An 18992-nucleotide genomic window follows, 5' to 3' on the forward strand; every position below is an offset into this window, starting at 1 on the left:
AAAGGGAGGTAACTGTTTCTCAAGCTTTCTTAACTTTTGTCCAACTTAGTAAAAGGCCAACTCTCCCCTACTATGCCCTCTCCAAATACAATTTCATAAATGCGATAGCTTACACAAACAGGGTTTGGATTTTTAAGTTTAACAACCTATTAACATCCAGGATCATGTTAAGACATGCCGGGTTTGTTGGTGGAGGAAAGCCGGAATACCTGGAGCAAAACCACTGACCAGCAGCCAGCACCTGGCAACTGCCCGACATGGGATTCAAACTCGCGACCCAATGATTTATCAACTGAATGGTTAGCTATACAGCAAAGAAAACAAAACGAAGTATGTTTCAGCAAAACATTTAATGAAATATTAATCACAGAGAGGATTTGACCAGAAAAGAAGAATCACTATGTGTCATACATTTTATATAACTCTTAATAAAACGTTTTCTTACATTTCAAAACTTAAATACATCAAAACATTGTTAAATAATACTACTTTTATCTAGAAATGACATTTTTATTTATACAATGTATTTTTGTTCGTTATGAAAGCTGAACAATTTAAAATAATTATGTTTCATTTTAGAAGTTTTCCATATGACTTTGCTGTAGTCGCGTAGTGTATTGAAAATTAAGAATAAACACGTAAACAAAGTCATCAAGTCATATATATAAGTCATGATTTTCACACTACAGCAAATTTATGACGTCGTCATCGGACAAAAATAATGATATACAAATATGGTAAACTAACAAAACCTTGTACATATCACTCCTACAGAGCTATCGTCCCTGGTCCCAAGGGGAGACAATCCAAAGTTTCTAAAGAAATTGGTTCTTGATAATACCCTGGTTACCATATTCCGTATTTGAATATTACAGAGTTAGCTCCCTTGTGGGTGGGTATCCATTATGACGTCGTTATTTTGTGAGTGCAATTCACGTTGTTTTCTCCAAAAATTATGACTTGATGCTCGCAAACAGATGACGTCACAATCAATACCTATCAACAAGTGCAGATAACTCTGTAATATGCAAATAAAAAATATCATCATGAAGACAATTCCTGGGTATTGTACAAATCAATCTGAAAAGAGCCATCTCTTTGTGACTAAATTCACCTGCTAGGCTAGGTATCAAAATCACTTACCAGGGGAGATAACTCAAATCACTTACCAGGGGAGATAACTTCCGTTTACCATACTCCCCAGGGGAGGATTATCCTTGGTCATCATAACTATTATGCATTGAAATGAGTAATGTTAAAGCGACAGAAGCTCTGAAAGATTCATCACTTTGAGCAAACATGACTGAAAAACTACGATATCAGTAACATTGCCTCAGTCTACATACAAAACAGAATATTATACTATCCTATAACAGTGTCACTCTTTTTACAGCATTTCTATTACAGAGCATATCAAAATGAAATATAGGGGAATGGTGTTTTCAAAATGTTATCATATTTTGTACATGTGCACATTTCACTACAAATTGCACGTATCTAGTTGCTGTACAATTCTATAAACTACTGATCTACTTCATCAAATTTAAAAATACTGACACTTAAAAGTAAGAAATTCTTAACAATTTCAACAATACTACCCTGATAGTACCATTACAATGTCTGATTATATAAGTTTACCATGATATATACTTATCATTATTTCTCAGTTCTATATTCTTCAATCGTAAATTAAAGGAGAGATGATTCAAATGTCATAGAAAGTTTTTCTTTTTGAGGGATGCTATGAATTCTCTGCAAACTACAGTAAACACCAGTTTAAAATGAAGAAATGAGAGAAAATCTCATGTAAAGAATACCTGATTTATATTTACCTGTATTTAACATTCTTGAATAAATATTTTATTCCACGTAATTTCTTATACCTGCCACATTTAGGAGGCTATGTATATTATACATATTTTGTCTGTTTAAGTAAACAGTAAACAACATTATAAATTCACATAACAATGGAGACAGGTAACAATACAACAAACAATGCTGATTTAACAATAGTGATTAATGTCACAACATAGGTAAAAACATTGGAAAAAAATCAAATCTTCCAACATCTTCCAATTGTGAAGTAAAATCATAAAAATGATAATGATAAATAACGGTGAAATTTCTTTATCAGACACTTTGTACATCTCTGATATTCGTAAAGAGCACACAAAAGCAACATCTTTTTAAAAATTTTTAACAATATTTTGTTCATTTTTTATAACATTATGCTGGTAATCTATTGTATTTTATTTCATGAAAATTATTGCCATGAAAATTCAAGAAAATTAGTTCTAGTATATTTTGTTCATCTTTTATAAGATTATGCTAGTAATCTAGTATATTTTATTTCATGAAAATTATTGCCATGAAAAGGAAAGAAAACTGGTTTTCTTGAAGACTAAATGTTTTTAAACTTTTTGCAGATTATTGTTGTGACATGAAAACTATTGAAGTCGACAATGATTTTGTAAAGAAAAGTTAAGGCTAATGTTTGTGCACAAGCTCATCATATGGACGGAGGCAGTCACTTGGGAACACATACCATATACATATTGATCATGAATCAAGCCCCATAACAGAATATAATGATCTACAAAAAATTCCCAGTATCATCTTCGTGGACCAATCTTTCAGTTTATAGTTTTGAAAAATAAATTTAAGATTTGTAGAACTAAACCGTTATTTCTAGAATACATGGGCTTATTTTGCAAATACATGTGAATATTTATGTAGAAACAATATAATGACATTTAGATAGGAAATATTGTAATACATTCAATATGGAAGAATACAGCAATAAAACCCTCACAGCAGCCTCATAAAATTGGTAAGTATTTGTAAAGTTTAACATAAATAAAGACAATTGGATTAAAAAAGAAAAGAATTTTTTGTTACATTATTAAGCATTTAGTATCGCTAAGAAAAATGCCCAAACGAAATCTAAATACAGTATACACATTTCAAGTTTTGAGTTGTGATCAATCACAACTTTTGAATTTAACCAAACTACGTTTTATACAAAACAGGGAAACATTTCACACGTAAAATTCTACATTTACCCAACTTTACCCTACATGTAACAAAGGTCTAGGTTCAGAGAACAATCTCAGACTAAAGTTTTCATGCGAATATCATATACTATATTTTCACTTTTCACATTTTACATGAAAAACTAGAACTGAATAAATAAGATTATATTGCCAACATTTTGTTCCAAAAACATCACAAACAGAAAAGGAGTAAGCAACAAACAGATCAATTTGAAAATTGTAAAATTAATATTGAAGTTCACCAAGATATCAAGTAAAGACATAGCACTATAGATAACTTATAGAAAACCGGCAAATCAAAAGCCAAAATATTAATGATTAATGTTCAATAAATTATTGTATTTTCAAATACAAAATGGCCACCATGCTTTTTTTAGTTATTATGCCTTTGTTATTTGTCAAAAATATGTTTGGATTATCTCCCTTGAGATAAAATTATTTCTATTTTTAAATCTCAAGTTTGATATGAATACAAAACTCCATTTTGTTGCAAAATCTATGTCAATTAATTCATTTGAATTAACAATGATTACTCACTTTTTTATGGAACAAATATTAAATTTGTTTCAAAAATAAAAACAACTTCAAATTCTTTGAAAAATGATTATGTCTTTTACATAAATGGCATCAAATATATTATCTTATTATATAATGTACATTACGATACAGTAATATACAATAAATATGAATTGAAATCTGATCATTTTATCATATACACAGCCTGTTTATCAAATAAATACACATGTTCTTGTTAAAGATGTTCCACCGCTGACACAGCATAAACAATAGTCATCATTTAAACAATAATAGGTGTATATAACACAAAAATAATGTTACATATGATTTGTTTCGCTTTTAGTAAATGCACCATCAGTACTTCATTTCATATAAAGCATGCGCCATAAAATTTTTTTTTGGATGAAATTACTGTATTGACCCAATAAGCGCCCAGGGCGTTTATAAAATTGAAAAAGTGCTATTAATATGAAATTATTGCAAATCTATGCAGTTTTTGGTCTTTATTTATGCCTGGGCAATTGAAATCAAGGCCTAAAAATTGGGGAGCGGCGCTTATAGGGACATTGGCGCTTATTGGGTTGAATACGGTAATTGATTTTTAATATGTTTATTTTGAAGTAAAATTAGAAGCTCAAACTTTTCAGTGGTGGTTATGGTGTGAGGTAAGTAACTTTTGTAATTAAAGAAAAACACTAATTTGCCTGCTCCTGTATTTGGCAAATAAAACAAACCATTTGTCAGCGGTGTAGCATCTTCAAAATATCACAAACTTTTTACAGTGATCTGAGTATTTTTTCTGTCTTTGATATCTTATTCATAAATATATGTGGGTACTCTGATGTCAAGTTTTAAATGCTCAAAAAATCACCACAAACAAAAATGGTCCCAAATACCTAAATCGCTCCTGGTAATTCAAAGGTAATTTTCAAGTGATAACTTTCTATTCCGTCTTTGCATATTACAGAGTTAGCTCCCTTGAGGGTAGGTATCTATTGTGACGCCATTATTTTGTGGGGGCAATTCACATTTTTTTCTCTAAAGGTTTGACGTAATGCTCTTAAACACATGACGTCACAATTAATACCTACCCTCAAGAGCAGATAGCTCTGTAATATGAAAATACAAAATAAAGAAACTTTGATAATTCTTATGCTAGAATACTATGGCACTGTATCACTCTACTTAAAACCATTTCTGGAAAAAAAAAAAAAAAAAGAGATTCAGATTATCAAAGTATTTTTTGATAAATCCCGAAAATACCATTTTAAAACAATGAAATACTGGCTGACGACTGCTACATAACGCCATGGCGGACAACATCGCCAGAGATAAGCAATAAAATAGATCACAGATTGCTCGGTAGGTATTCCGGAGTGGACCTTACAAGTTCATGTACTTCATCTTCCTGTGTAGGAAGATACTCAGAGACATCTGTATGATCTAAAGAGAGAAAAAAATATATTTTACAAAAAATTTAGCTCTCAAATAAAATGTAAGTGTAAGTATTTTCAGTTATCAGTTAAGGGATGGTAAATAAATGGAGAAGAGCAAATCCAACATGAAGCATAAGTGATTATTTCATTGAATTTATCTTCGTCCATTTGGCATTCATTATCCAATAACTGCAAATTCAAATCAACTCAATACTTAATGTTCCTGTTCCACTCATTTCATTAAAGGGACAATTCAGTCCAAGAGAACATGAAATTTGTACATATATATCGAAAAAAAACCCAGTTCTAATGGAAATTAGATCAGCTGGTTTTACTGTGATATGCCAGAAAAGCCCATGGTGGTGAAATACGTGTGAAATGATCAAACTCGCTCGCTGTCCACCATTACACATAGTGGTCGAACATCTTGTATGTCAAACCCTGTCCCTTGCTCATAGAGTAATGCAACTTTTGTCTAGAACTGCTCAAATCGCTCTGACAGAAGTGTGTTTACCTTATTAGGTGAATTATCTTGCCTCAAAATTATTTTATCACCTCCTCAGTGGTTATGTACTTCATTTGTTTTACGTGTGTGACTTTGGCTCGGGTATGAGCACAGCGTGCAAATTGTACCTGCTTAATCATATTGATTAACGATTTGTAATTACAACTGTATCAATTAAAATGCTAAACATTGACATGGAATTTGTCAATATTTAAAGTTATATGTTTCATAAAAAATGTAGAACAATACATTTACGCGATAGGTTGCTTCTTGGTTATGTAAAAGAATTTACCTGAGTGAATTGTCTTTTTAATGAATGAAATGTAACAAGACAACACCTCATGTTCTAGTTCCCAAGACAAACAAAGAAATCATAACAAACAAGTTTCTTTAAAAGAGTCAAGGATACGCGGTAAACTTTTGGTCAGAAAGACAACTTGGAGTACGATAGCCTTAGTCAAACCTGAGACCTGTTATACTGATACCAGTAACAAATAATGTAGAGTTTGGACTAAATATGCCAAAAAGACAGACGGGCAGCAAAGGAAAATAATAAACATTCCCTAAGTCCAAATTTCATGTGAAACATAAGTCCTATGTGTCACTTTATCCAATAATATTACCATAGACGTCAATATTGTGAAACTTCTGATGGGCAATATCAAGATCTAATTCCCGACCGCTATATGAGTCTTCGCAAGTTATGCACTCTAACTAGGGCGTAAGTTTGATGCTTAATTACGAAGTGAAAACTTTCCAGATTGTCAAAAAAAACATGTAAAGCGTGAATCAGTAGTTATCCATGAACACAACTATAGCTATATTAACTGGTATCATAAAATATAAATCCACGGAATAATCACACATTTTATAGGTGACCCATAGCAAATTGTGTGCATCGCTGCATCATCTAGGTTAAATCATATTCAAATTTTTCATCACTTCCATTTTATCAAGTTATAGCACGGAAACAAGTAGTTCTGATTTATTCTGGAACTATTCAAATAAATTAATGCATTTTAGTCGAAATACTGCAAGATATTTTGTAGATAATGATATTTTTATTTTCCGTCACCATTCCGTTATTTATAACTACCGAGTAAAAATGGCGACTGGGTAGACTTACAAATAGTGGTGGGGGTAATGAAATGTCTAAATTCAGTATAAAAGTGCAATAGTGACGTTTTGTATTTTGGATTTAACATAATTTGGGATAATTCTTTCAGGATATAAAAGGTTAGTGTAAACAAAACTTGAAATTTTGAATTTATATCGAGCTCATTTCTGCACCGTGTGAATCCTGCCTCGATTGTTAGAGGTTAGACACGACATAATGATCAAAAGTGTCTCGTCGTGCTATACCTCTAACATTGTTGGAGTAATGTGTCACAACCTAACTGTTGTCTACATCCTTAATCTACAGAAGTTTAAACCCCCCCTATAAGGCTTCTATGGCTGTGGGCATTTCCCACCACTTATTGTACTAACCATGAAGACGGCCACCACTATGGCTACAGTTCCGATGAGGATACCATTCTGTACCAGGTACGAGTGCAGCTTGTCATAGCAACCCTACAAAATAACAAGGATTTATGGTCAAGTGTGTGTCTTCTCTGAAGGTTAAAACATTCCAACACAGAATTCATGTAGTGATTTATTTTATAAGAAGTTCTTTTGAAGCATAAATCTACTCAGGGCCCACTTACATTCCTTAACTTTCAGGAATCTAAATTTATTTAATTTTCCCCATAAGAAAGCATTACAGTTTTTAACAAAGGCTCCATAACATAGGTTTTTTTCCTGAATTTTTGAAATGCTTTTCTATCGGGAAATTTAAGTTAAGGATTTCCTGAAATTTAAGGAATGTTAGTGAAACTGGGCCCAGGTAGGGGTTCCAAACCTTTACCAAGTCTTAGCAACAGGTTAGATTCTCTACACAACAGATTTATTATGTACATAACATTACTTGTGTATCGGTATTTCCCATAATTGTTTATTCAAATTTAAACAGAAATATTGTACATTACTGAATTTTTTACTAAATATACCAGAAAGAGTTTTACAGTTTGATATATCTAAAAACTTTTTCATAAACTTCAGCCAGTATATGGGTTTCAAGATATCAAAACAACATGGGTAAAATATAATTTACCGTTGATTAGTCACAAAAATAATGTCAAAACGTGACACCACAATCGCTGGAAGGTGGGACTAATCAACAGTAATGTGTACTTACTTCATTTCGGTATCTCAAAATTGACGTATTGTTGACCCAGGTGTCATGGATATTTTCCACAAGTATTAAATCTTTATATACTTACATCTGTATAAAGTGAGTAGCCAACATTTCCAGTATTCGGTGAAGGGGGGCCTATATATGGTGCAGCGTTGGGTTGTGAAGAAGAATTGGCTTTTCCAACACACATATTCAGATCACCTTCCCCACAACAACTGGTTGGTACCATACTGCCGTCTGCTCGGGTAGAAATGGATGTCTTATAGAAATCATTATCAAATAGTACATGTACAGTATACACTAGTCTACACTGGATGTTACACTAACAAGAGATAGAGTCAGTATAGACAAGTTTCGGATTATACAGATTTTGATTTGTGTGAATAAAAATGCTAGACATTCACTTTGGAAAGGACAATCTGATTAAAATACAGATCCTTATAATAACTCTGTATAATAGAGGATCTGACAACATCCTATAAGGGGTCATGTTCGGATGACCTTTCTACACCTTAAATTTCAACAGCTCTTTAAAACTATTTCATCCCCTGAAATTCACTTCCAAGATTCTGTAGGCAGAAATTTGATTGGCCATTTTCAAAGGTTACCAGAATTTGACCCCTAATGGGTTGTTGTCAGATCCTCTTATCAAACGAGTGATAATAAGGATCTGTATTCTTATTATATCGGACAGCGATCCAAATTAGACAACTGCTTGCATTCTGTATGTGTTACAGAAAATCTCAGAGTAATATTATCAATATGAATCTAGTGGTACCAGCTTCCATAGGAATGCATGTTTTTGCAGAAGTAAAATATCAAAGGAAACGACTAGTCAGTACCACACTATAGCTTCTATATGCTCGAGTATGGCATATCAATATATTAACGACAGAGCAGTTATTACATACTTGCGATAGAGAGCAGTTATTACATACTTGCGATAGAGAGCAGTTATTACATACTTGCGATAGAGAGCAGTTATTACATACTTGCGATTCCATCCAGATACCAGTAGGAATGTTTTTTGTAAATTGCCCACGAGGTCGTACTGTTGACATTCCCGTAGGCACCACAGCAGCCAAACTTTTAAAGACAAAAACATCAAAATAAGCCAAACTGTTAAAGTGAATAGTCGGGCTAAGAAAACCAGTCTAAATGCGTTCATTGGCCTTCCAAAAGTTCTCACATATTAATACGACGGTCAAGTTCTGCTTAGTTTCCCAGTTCTGACCATTAAAGTAAAGAAAAGTTGAAAGCATTGAAAGCGAGGCTGCGTGAAAGTGTAACCACGGACATAGTGAGCCGGGAGGACGTTTTAGAATTTCCACACTTTAAATTAATTTCTTCGTATGCAGACAGATTTTGAAAAGAGATTTTATTTTTCCATTTCATAAGAAATTATACTGGATACATTAACACCATTTTTGCCAACCTTGCCCGACTGTTCACTTTAAAGATATAAAACATCAAAATTAGCCAAACTGTTAAAGACATGAAACATCAAAATTAGCCAAACTGTTAAAGACATAAAACATCAAAATTAGCCAAACTGTTAAAGACATAAAACATCAAAATTAGCCAAACTGTTAAAGACATAAAACATCAAAATTAGCCAAACTGATAATGACACAAACATTAAAATTAGCTAAATATAGAATGTAACATAATAAACACTTGAGGTTCTTAATGTCATGGTCAGTTTAACAGTTGATGGACAGTCATGGTTCCTGGAGAAAAACAGCAACCTACAGTCAATACCTGGTAACTACATACTCCAAATGGATTTCAGATTAGTAACCCGAGTTGGAGGGCTAGTGGTGGATTATCATAAAACTTAAACCACTCACATACAGAATCATGGGGGTCTGACTATGATTACAGGGAGTTTGGCCACAAACAATGCTTAAAACACAATTTCGTAAATAAATACCTAGTGAAACCATTTCAGTTTAACATGGATGATGAAATGGTTAAAGCAAACTGATTTAATCAATGTTACCAGATAAACAGACACCAAATATTATATCCTAATGACATCCACGACATATGTTATTACAGTTATAATATCGACCCCTTGACATGTACATCAAAAAACGTATGGAGGTACATTGTGACTTTGTGGCTTTGAAGTTGGGGTTACTCTCTGTTATCTTCAAATGAAGTTTCTGCTGTCCTGTGATTGGTCAGTTCTTTTCTCCTGAACTGCCTTCTTTTTTACAATGAGCTATTCCAGGGGTGGATAAAATGACAATGAAATTAACCCCTGGAGTATTGAGGATGATATAAGAAGTAGTGATACCATTTCAGTTCAGTATGATGACATAAATTTAACTAAGTCTAACATTAAACGGAAGTCAACATACTCTACGGAAGCAGTACTCACAGTTTTCTGTACATTGTCCCAAGCCGCTGTGATGTCACGGTTCTTATTCAAGTGGAGGTTTACCCCGTAGTTTTTCTTGATGCTGTTTTCAAAAGTTCTTTCTACTGTATCCTCCAACTATAAAACAAGAAATCAATTTTTCTAAACATTTCCTTCAAGTTGGAAAGTCTCATTGGTTGTGTAGCAATATCGTGACACATCATGAAATGTAATGTTGATGTACTGGAGTTTTCAGTGGCTTTCACTAATTATATAAATAACCTACTGAATTTAACCAACAAGTTTAATAAGAATACAAGTTTTTCTGTGTAATAATTTGACTGGAAATATACTAACTTTAAAAAGGGGACATAACTGAATATGTTTCCATTATTTTGATGACTTGTGAAGTCACATGATATACAGTTACCTCAGCAATGAAGATGTATCCCAGGACTCCGCCCACAAACAGCATGATTGACAGGAAAGCCAGGATAACAAGGTGCTGAGGTGGAAATAGTTTTTTTATTACACATATACAACATATACAATAGGCTTTGTTTTCTCCAACAACCACGTCAGTAAGTAATTTAAGCAAATAAATATAAATCACAAAAGATGGTGATTCAATGAAATTAAGATGAAGATCAAAATAAAGCATTTCATTTGTAATAACAAATACACAACTAATATACATATAGCCCCTCCTCTGGAGAAGTGTAAAAGTTGTATAAATGCCCCCATCCCACAGATTTAACAATTTTTAACAACATGTGATTCCTGCAACACCAGCATTATAACCTATATTACATGAACTTGTGAGTCTTTTACATGTGAATCACAACATAATAATGCTTTTTATATGATAAAAGGCATATGCATGTTTACTCTAACAGTACAGGAAGATTTAAAATTTGGCTGACTAACATCCACAACCAACATTTTGGTTCAGTAATAAGCACCCTCTTTGTAACAGTTATCAAAGTGCTCTGGACGCTAATTACGGTAAATACAGTAGTCCCCGAGTCTAATTAACTGGTCGGTAGCTACAGAGATTTTGTAGTTTTAAAAACTCACCAATCCCAGCAGACATCTGTGGTTCTTTAAAATGGCGATGAGGCCGAGGATTGTGATGAGGAATGCGGCCATACCAGCAGCGATCATCATGATGGAGTCAACCTGGTACATAGCCACTCCGATCAGGTCCGATATCTGTTTGCTCCCATATTCCACCTCATGGGTCAGGACTCCAACCGCGAACACCGCCAGACTGCCAATCTGTCAAGTTATAAAATCATGATACGACTCTGTAATACAGGGTTAATGGTCAATATTTTGATAGACTAACCTTGAACATTTTAGTTTTAAAGTCAATATTGTGTTATTGACATGTCAATGTCTTCTATATGCACATGTGTACCTCAAAAGTATCATAAGGTCATCCAAAATTTTCTGCAATTTTTTTTTTGAATTGAATTATCTCCCCTTAATACAAAAAAGTTTCCATCATCTTTGATGTGATATTTCATTTTTCCCACATGTGTATACATTCCTGTTTCCTTCCATACTCAATACCCCAGGGGTTACTATCACTACTGTTACAGTGGAACCTCCCAAAACCGAACCTTCTCAAAACCGATCACCTCTAGAAACCGAACATGGATGTCATGTACGGAATGAATTCCTCTTTATTAATAGTATATAAAACTTCCCAAAACCGATCCCTCCCAATTCCGAATACCGGACCGATTTTGAGATCGGAATAGTCAAATGTTACTAAAATACACTTCTGAAAACTGGCCTTACCTGAGCGACACCGTGATAACATTCACATTAACAATCAATATCAGTCGGTTTTAACGAACACTAGGCATACATGCGATGCACTAATGTAAAAAAACGACTTCCGATCGATTAAATCCGGATCGTGATGATCGGTATTCGGTTCACTTCTCCAAACCGAACCCTCTCTAAACCGGCCGAAATTATATGCACCGACCATGATCGGTTTCGGGAAGTTCCACTGTTATATCCATCCCTGGACTATGTCACCGGCTGAGACATCAATATTTTTCGCTGCTATTCATTTGGTCTAGGTAACCCCAAAATTTTGCTAGTCCAACTATTTAATCACTAATCACTATACAGCAGTTTTGCTTCAGTACTTCAGTCATGGTCAGTTTTAATTTTTTTAAACAAATTATTCTGGATGCGTTTTTGAATGGAAATTCTTACAAAATGATGCAGCATCCGGACAGAAACAGTTAGATACAGAATGTACTCAAAATGTGTCGAAAATGCAAATGACCATCGCTCTTGTAAATACAGTATTTTAACAATTTTAATCGGTTGATAAGCCACTAATCCTATTGGACAAGTTCATTACAATTGGCACAAGTCCAGCTGTAAAATTACTAGTCATGGGCATTGGACTAGGTCTTAAAATCGCAGACTGGCGTCATAGCAATGTCAAAGCTGAGGGTTTTGATTTGAACAACAGATGAGACATACAGTTTGGTCCTTTGATATACATCAAAAGAATAGTGCATAGTGTGGCTTTGAAGCTGGGCAGTCTCTAGCTACCACCCTGTGATTGGTCAGGTTTTTTCCCCTGAACTGCTTTCAGTTTTGTAATGAAATAATCCAGGGGTGGATATAATGATTGATAGTAACATTAACCCAGGTAGAATATAGATTTCCATCCTAGCCAGTAAGTGTGATAAGTACTTGTTTCACAATTAATCGTTGTAATTATTTGTTTTACTTACCAGTACGATGACGAGAAGCAGAATCAGAACGAGGCGGACCATCTGTACAGGTTTAGACTGTGCATCCTCAAAATGGATGCTTTCCAACTTCACCCCATCGTCCGCCTTCGACTTGGAGTGATGTAAGTTTAACATATTTTTCCCCATGTTGATGTCTTCTGTAACCACACTACACAGTAATTGTCAGGATCATATATACTGGGAAAAAAACTGTTGGGAAGTATTTCACAGTGGCGCAGGCCTTCCCATCCCCGCCGAAAGTCTAGCTCTATAGACCGATACACAGGCTGGAGAAAAATAAACAAGAAAAGTTCACTCATTAAGGATACATAGATCAGAATGATGATTGTATTGCATTATACATGTATAGAATATACATTGTTAATAGTGCATATTCTGGTGAGCTATGTAATTCAGGTTTCTATATATTCAGCTTAATCTAAAGAGATACAAATCTAAATTCTAAAATCTCAAACATATTAAGTTACAAAATCTTTGGTTATATATAAAATTGCACTGTTGAATATACAAAGCTAGCGTTAATAGTACATGTACACACATGATTCAGGTTAATTACTGTATTTAAATTTACTTTTTGTAAATTATTGTAATTTGTATGTAATACAAATGGTACAATTGATTGGATCAAACTAATATAACCAATATACATGTACATATACTTAAAAAATAACTTGTATTCGTCTTAATTAACACCATTAAAGGTAAATATTATATGTACATGTAAGCTTATAAGTACATGGAGCTGTTGGCGAGATAGCTATAGGCTTCAGCTCTACTTCATTAATAATGTATGGCATCACATGTCCTTTAGTGGGTCAATTAACCATGCATGTACAACATATGTATATAAATAAACATGCTGTAATGATCAGCATAAAAAAATAGTTTTGAAATGTATACCTGCCAAAGAATGTCCTCTACAGATAAGCTTATAATATTAATTAGCTGATCATGACCTAATTCCTTTATCAAATAATTGGCCACATATCAACTCCTGATGACTTGGACCGTCAGGTCCAATTAACATTTAGGGTATAACTGTATAATGTTACACGTACGTGTAGGCCTACATACATGTGTATATATCATCGTAATGTTTCGATAACTCAAAGTTTAGGGTTTTGATTTATGGTTTCAAAACATAAAATCCGTCATAATTTACCTTCTGTTATAAATGAAAACCGTCCATATTCGATACCTGACGTTCAAAACGGTAGCAGATGATTGCTCATTGACATTGTTTACCATAGCGAATTGGCCATAATCCAGCACAAACGAATTTCTTGATTGGGATAAGTTTACATTCAAAGGATAACTGAATATTTTCAAAATGATAAACAGCTCGATTGTATACACTAGTGACGAACGATCCTCTGGTAGTGTTATCAAGGTTACAGATATAAACACTTACCTGTATCACTCACCTGTGTCGAGTGCTTGTTCCTTACTGCCACCTATGAAGACTATCTCACTATTTAAGGGCGATAACTCTCAACTATACTCCGAAGAGCGATCGGTCGCGCGGCTCGGTCATGACCGACTGTTTTTGATATACATGTATTAAAATAGTATCAAATGCTTTTCAATCAGAATAATAATATATAACACTCTATACAGAAAAGAAAATGTTAAATAAATGACAAACAACCTATCAGATTCAATTTTACATTAACTATTTTACCGAAAAACAATTATGTTCAACAGTATCATTGCTACTTTTTGTTTTAACTGCAAAAATACCGCGAAACTCTTTAAAATACTATGTATAGTACAATATAATAAATTGAAAATAAACAGCAGAAATATTATTATAATAGAATTATCTCAATAAAAATCTCTCTTTATATAAAATCCATGCAATTCCTCGTCGCCGCGGGACAAATACATTTTTGTAGGCATAATAAATAATGTCTTTCACAACTAGTGTTACAAAACCAATTATGTTTATGACACACGTGTCATATCAGAAACATATATACATACATGTTTCTGGTCATATATAGCTTTAGTACCTGACACTGACCCATTGTACTGTATATATATATACATAGAGAATAAATGAACAATGATACGACAAATTGTTAGATTTTTTAGCAAAAGTCTAAAACAAAACAAAAACATCGTAATGTCATCGTCAAAAAGTGAATAATGTACAAATCGAATATTATCCTTTAGGTGTGCATCTAACAGTGATCGAAGTATTTGAGTTTGTTTGTGTTTGTGCACTTGACGACCTTGGGCAACGGCAGATCTTCCTTTGGTATCTACCGCCGCAATCTTTGATCCTATAAATTGTTAGTTACCCTATCAAATTGTCAAAGAAGTTATTCCGAGTTCTGTTTTGCTTACACAACTACAATTTCTTTTGTTATTATTAAATGCAAAGAAAATTGTTTGTAGTTTAAAAGGACAATTCAGTCTAAGAGTACATCAAAATTTGCACATACCTCGGAAACTTATCATTACTAATAGAAATTAGATTAGCTGGTTTTTCCAATGTGATATGCCAGAAAAGTATGGCAAGCAAAGTTACTTCATATTCCGATTATTTCTAATTCCGATATGGGGAATTCGAATTACCGATATCGGAAATTCAATTTCCGATATCGGCAATAGAAATTCTATTTCCGATATCGGAAATCACTTTTAATTTCTGATATAGGAAATTCTGATTCTGATATCGGATACTAATTCTGATATCGGAAATTCTATTTCTCATATCGGAAATTAGAAAACAACTTCAATATCAGAAAAGTTATTCTACCCTGCAAATAACGAGAGAGAGAATTTTTGATATCGAGAATTGAATTTCTGATATCTGAAATTCAATTTCTGTTATCAGGAATTACTAAGTTTTTCCGATATCGGAAATAGAATACCCCATATCGGAAATAGAATTCCTGATATCGGAAATAGAATTTCCCATATCAGAATTAGATTTTATGATATGGAAAATGGTTTTCTAATTCCTGGTATCAAAAATAGAATTTCCGATAACGGAATAAGAATGTTCGATATCGGAATTAGAATTCCTGATATCGGAAAATCAGAAATATCAATTCCGATATCGGAAATTTCAATTCTGATATCGGAAATTTTAATTCCTGTAAGATTTTTTTGTCTAGAACTACTCAAATCGCCCTTACAGTATTGTGCTTACCTTATTAAATGCATGTTCTTATCGAAAAATAATTTCATCAACTCCTCGGTGGTTATGTATTGCATTTGTTTAACGTGCGCGACTTTGGCTCGGGTATGGGTAGCGCGAATATGTTGTACATGATTAAGCGTAAATATTAATCAACAATTTGGAATTTCAACAATATCAATCAAAATACCGGTACTTAAAAATGTCGTGAAATTTGTCAATATATCTTTTGTCACCATTTGCCATATTTTGCTTTGTGGTTATGTAGCAGAATTAGTCTCACTGAATTGTCCCTTTAAACATAATGGGACTTGATACATGTAGGAGTTGTAGATCCCATCTACGTTTTCAACTGGAGATGTATATAGGTGGGTATACTCATATCAGGTCAGAAATCACTTCAGTAAGACTTATTGAGGCCAACTAGCAAGTCCCGGGATATAAGGAATGTGTAGGTGAGAATACTCATATCACGTCAGAAATCACTCCAGTAAGACTTATTGAGGCCAACTAGCCAGTCCATAGGATATAAGGAATGTGTAGGTGGGTATACTCATTTCAGGTCAGAAATCACTCCAGTAAGACTTATTGAGGCCAACTAGCCAGTCCATAGGATATAAGGAATGTGTAGTGTAGGTGGGTAGACTCATATCAGTCAGAAATCACTCATAAGACTTATTGAGGCCAACTAGCCAGTCCAGGGATATAAGGAATGTGTAGGTGGGTATACTCATATCAGGTCAGAAATCACTTCAGTAAGACTTATTGAGGCCAACTAGCCAGTCCACAGGATATAAGGAATGTGTAGGTGGGTATACTCATATCAGGTCAGAAATCACTTCAGTAAGACTTATTGAGGCCAACTAGCCAGTCCATAGGATATAAGGAATGTGTAGGTGGGTATACTCATATCAGGTCAGAAATCACTTCAGTAAGACTTATTGAGGCCAACTAGCCAGTCCATAGGATATAAGGAATGTGTAGGTGGGTAGACTCATATCAGGTCAGAAATCACTCCAGTAAGACTTATTGAGGACCAACTAGCCAGTCCAGGGATATAAGGAATGTGTAGGTGGGTAGACTCATATCAGGTCAGAAATCATGCACTTCAGTAAGACTTATTGAGGCCAACTAGCCAGTCCACGGGATATAAGGAATGTGTAGGTGGGTATACTCATATTAGGTCAGAAATCACTTCAGTAATTTAAGACTAATTGAGAGTACAGTGCATGTGTAATGTATAAGACGTCAAAATACATGAGAAAATTGTTTATAAAGTATACAATACAAAGAGGAGACAGATTGTTTCTTATCTACTTGGTTTATTTATCTATAAACATATGTATATACAACATATATGATTCATGTAAAATAAAAGCTGGAATATACATGTATATACCTTATTTATTTGCATAATATTATGTATGACACATACATACTACATATGTAGCTATTTTCTGTCATATGTATATGCATTGTATAAACACTTTTCATTTACAGCTATTTTTTCTCTCCATTTTTTTAACAGTATGCAGTATTTGGTAAAATACAGTACAAATAAGCAACAGTCAATTAAGAGGCAAATAAACTGTGACTAGCAGTTCATGTTCAATTTTAATCAATAAATTATAAAAACAGGCATTTAAAGAGATACCTGGGCCTTCTGGGTCTTGAGAAGAAGTTGTTAAAGATTTTAGGCCTATTTGACCTAGTGACCTGATGAAGGTCAATGTAATTTATTTTTGAAAAACTTGTAGCCCTAGTCATTCCAGCTTGCCACAGGCCTAATAATCAGGTCTCTTTGCCTCTTAGTTATTCACAAGGAAGTTGTTTAAAGATTTTAAGCATCATTTGTCCCTCGTGACTTGATGAAGGTCATTGTCATTTATTTGAACAAACTTGGTAGCCTTCATCCCACAGGCCTAATATCTCGGTCTATAGGCACACCTCTTAGTTATTCACAAAGAATTTATTACAATGGATTTTAGCCTATTTGACCCCTGTGACTTGAATCGAAGGTCAAAGGTCATTTATTCCGAACAAACATTGGTTTGCCTTTCATCCATGCATGTCACAGTCCCAATATCAGTACCCTGGGGCCTTCTGGTTCTTGAGAAGAAGTCGTTTTAAGACTTTTAGCCTATTTGACCCTTCGGTGGACCTTGAATGAAGTGTCCAAGGTCATTTATTTGAACAAACTTGGTTGCCCTTCATCCAGCATTCATACAGGGCAAATATCAGTACCCTGGGCCTTTGGTTCTTGAGGAAGAAGTTGTTTAAAGATTTTAGCCTTTTTGACCCTCGTGGACCTTGAATGATGGTCTAAGGTATTTTTTTGGAACAAACTTGGTTAGCCCTTATCCAGCATTCCTACAGGGCAAATATCAGTACCCTGGGCCTTCTGGTTCTTGAGAAGAAGTGTGTTTAAAGATTTAGCCTATTTGACCCTCGTGACACTTTAATGAAGGTCAATGTAATTTATTTTAACAAAACTTGGTTAGCCCTTTCATTTCCAGCAGGCACAGGACTAATATCAGGTCTCTAGGCCTGCTAAGTAATTCACTTAGTTGATGCACATAGAACTTGTTGTTTAATAGATTGTAGCATATTTGACCCTTGGAGTGGACCTTGAATGAAGGTCAATGTCATTTTTTGATACAAACTTGTCGTAGTAACACTCATTCCAGGCATGCCAACAGGCCTAATATCAGGGTCTCTAGGCCTCTTAGTTATTCACTAGAAGTTATTTAAAGGATTTTAGCCTGTTTTGACAGTGTGACCTTGAATGAAGGTCAAGGTCATTTTTTTTGAACAAACTTGGTTAGCCTTCATCTCCAGCATCCTATCAGGGCAAATAATCAGTACCCTGGGCCGTTGTTCTTGATGAAGAAGTTGTTTAAAGTTTTTTAGACTATTTGACCCTCGTGACCTTGATGAAGGGTCC

At 34.1% G+C, this 18992-nt stretch overlaps 1 protein-coding gene across 3 annotated transcripts; it reads right to left on the reverse strand.

The window, feature by feature from the left end:
- Positions 1-337: 337 nt before the first annotated feature.
- LOC138324753 (CD151 antigen-like) lies at positions 338-14386 on the reverse strand. Of its 3 annotated transcripts, none has more exons than XM_069269876.1 (9): positions 14312-14386; positions 12880-13166; positions 11189-11389; positions 10542-10616; positions 10133-10249; positions 8739-8832; positions 7832-7983; positions 6999-7082; positions 338-5012 (listed from the first exon to the last, which is right to left on the reverse strand). In XM_069269876.1, the coding sequence occupies exons 2-9, from the start codon at positions 13024-13026 to the stop codon at positions 4953-4955; spliced, it is 930 nt and encodes a 309-aa protein (XP_069125977.1). In that variant the 5' UTR covers positions 13027-13166; positions 14312-14386; the 3' UTR covers positions 338-4952. The 3 variants fall into 3 exon arrangements, with proteins under 3 accessions (XP_069125977.1, XP_069125979.1, XP_069125978.1); XM_069269878.1 differs by having other exon boundaries at positions 14325-14346; XM_069269877.1 differs by lacking the exon at positions 14312-14386 and adding an exon at positions 14063-14297.
- Positions 14387-18992: the final 4606 nt, after the last annotated feature.

This window comes from Argopecten irradians, chromosome 6 (genome assembly GCF_041381155.1).
Source record: "Argopecten irradians isolate NY chromosome 6, Ai_NY, whole genome shotgun sequence".
Lineage (NCBI taxonomy): Eukaryota > Metazoa > Mollusca > Bivalvia > Pectinida > Pectinidae > Argopecten > Argopecten irradians.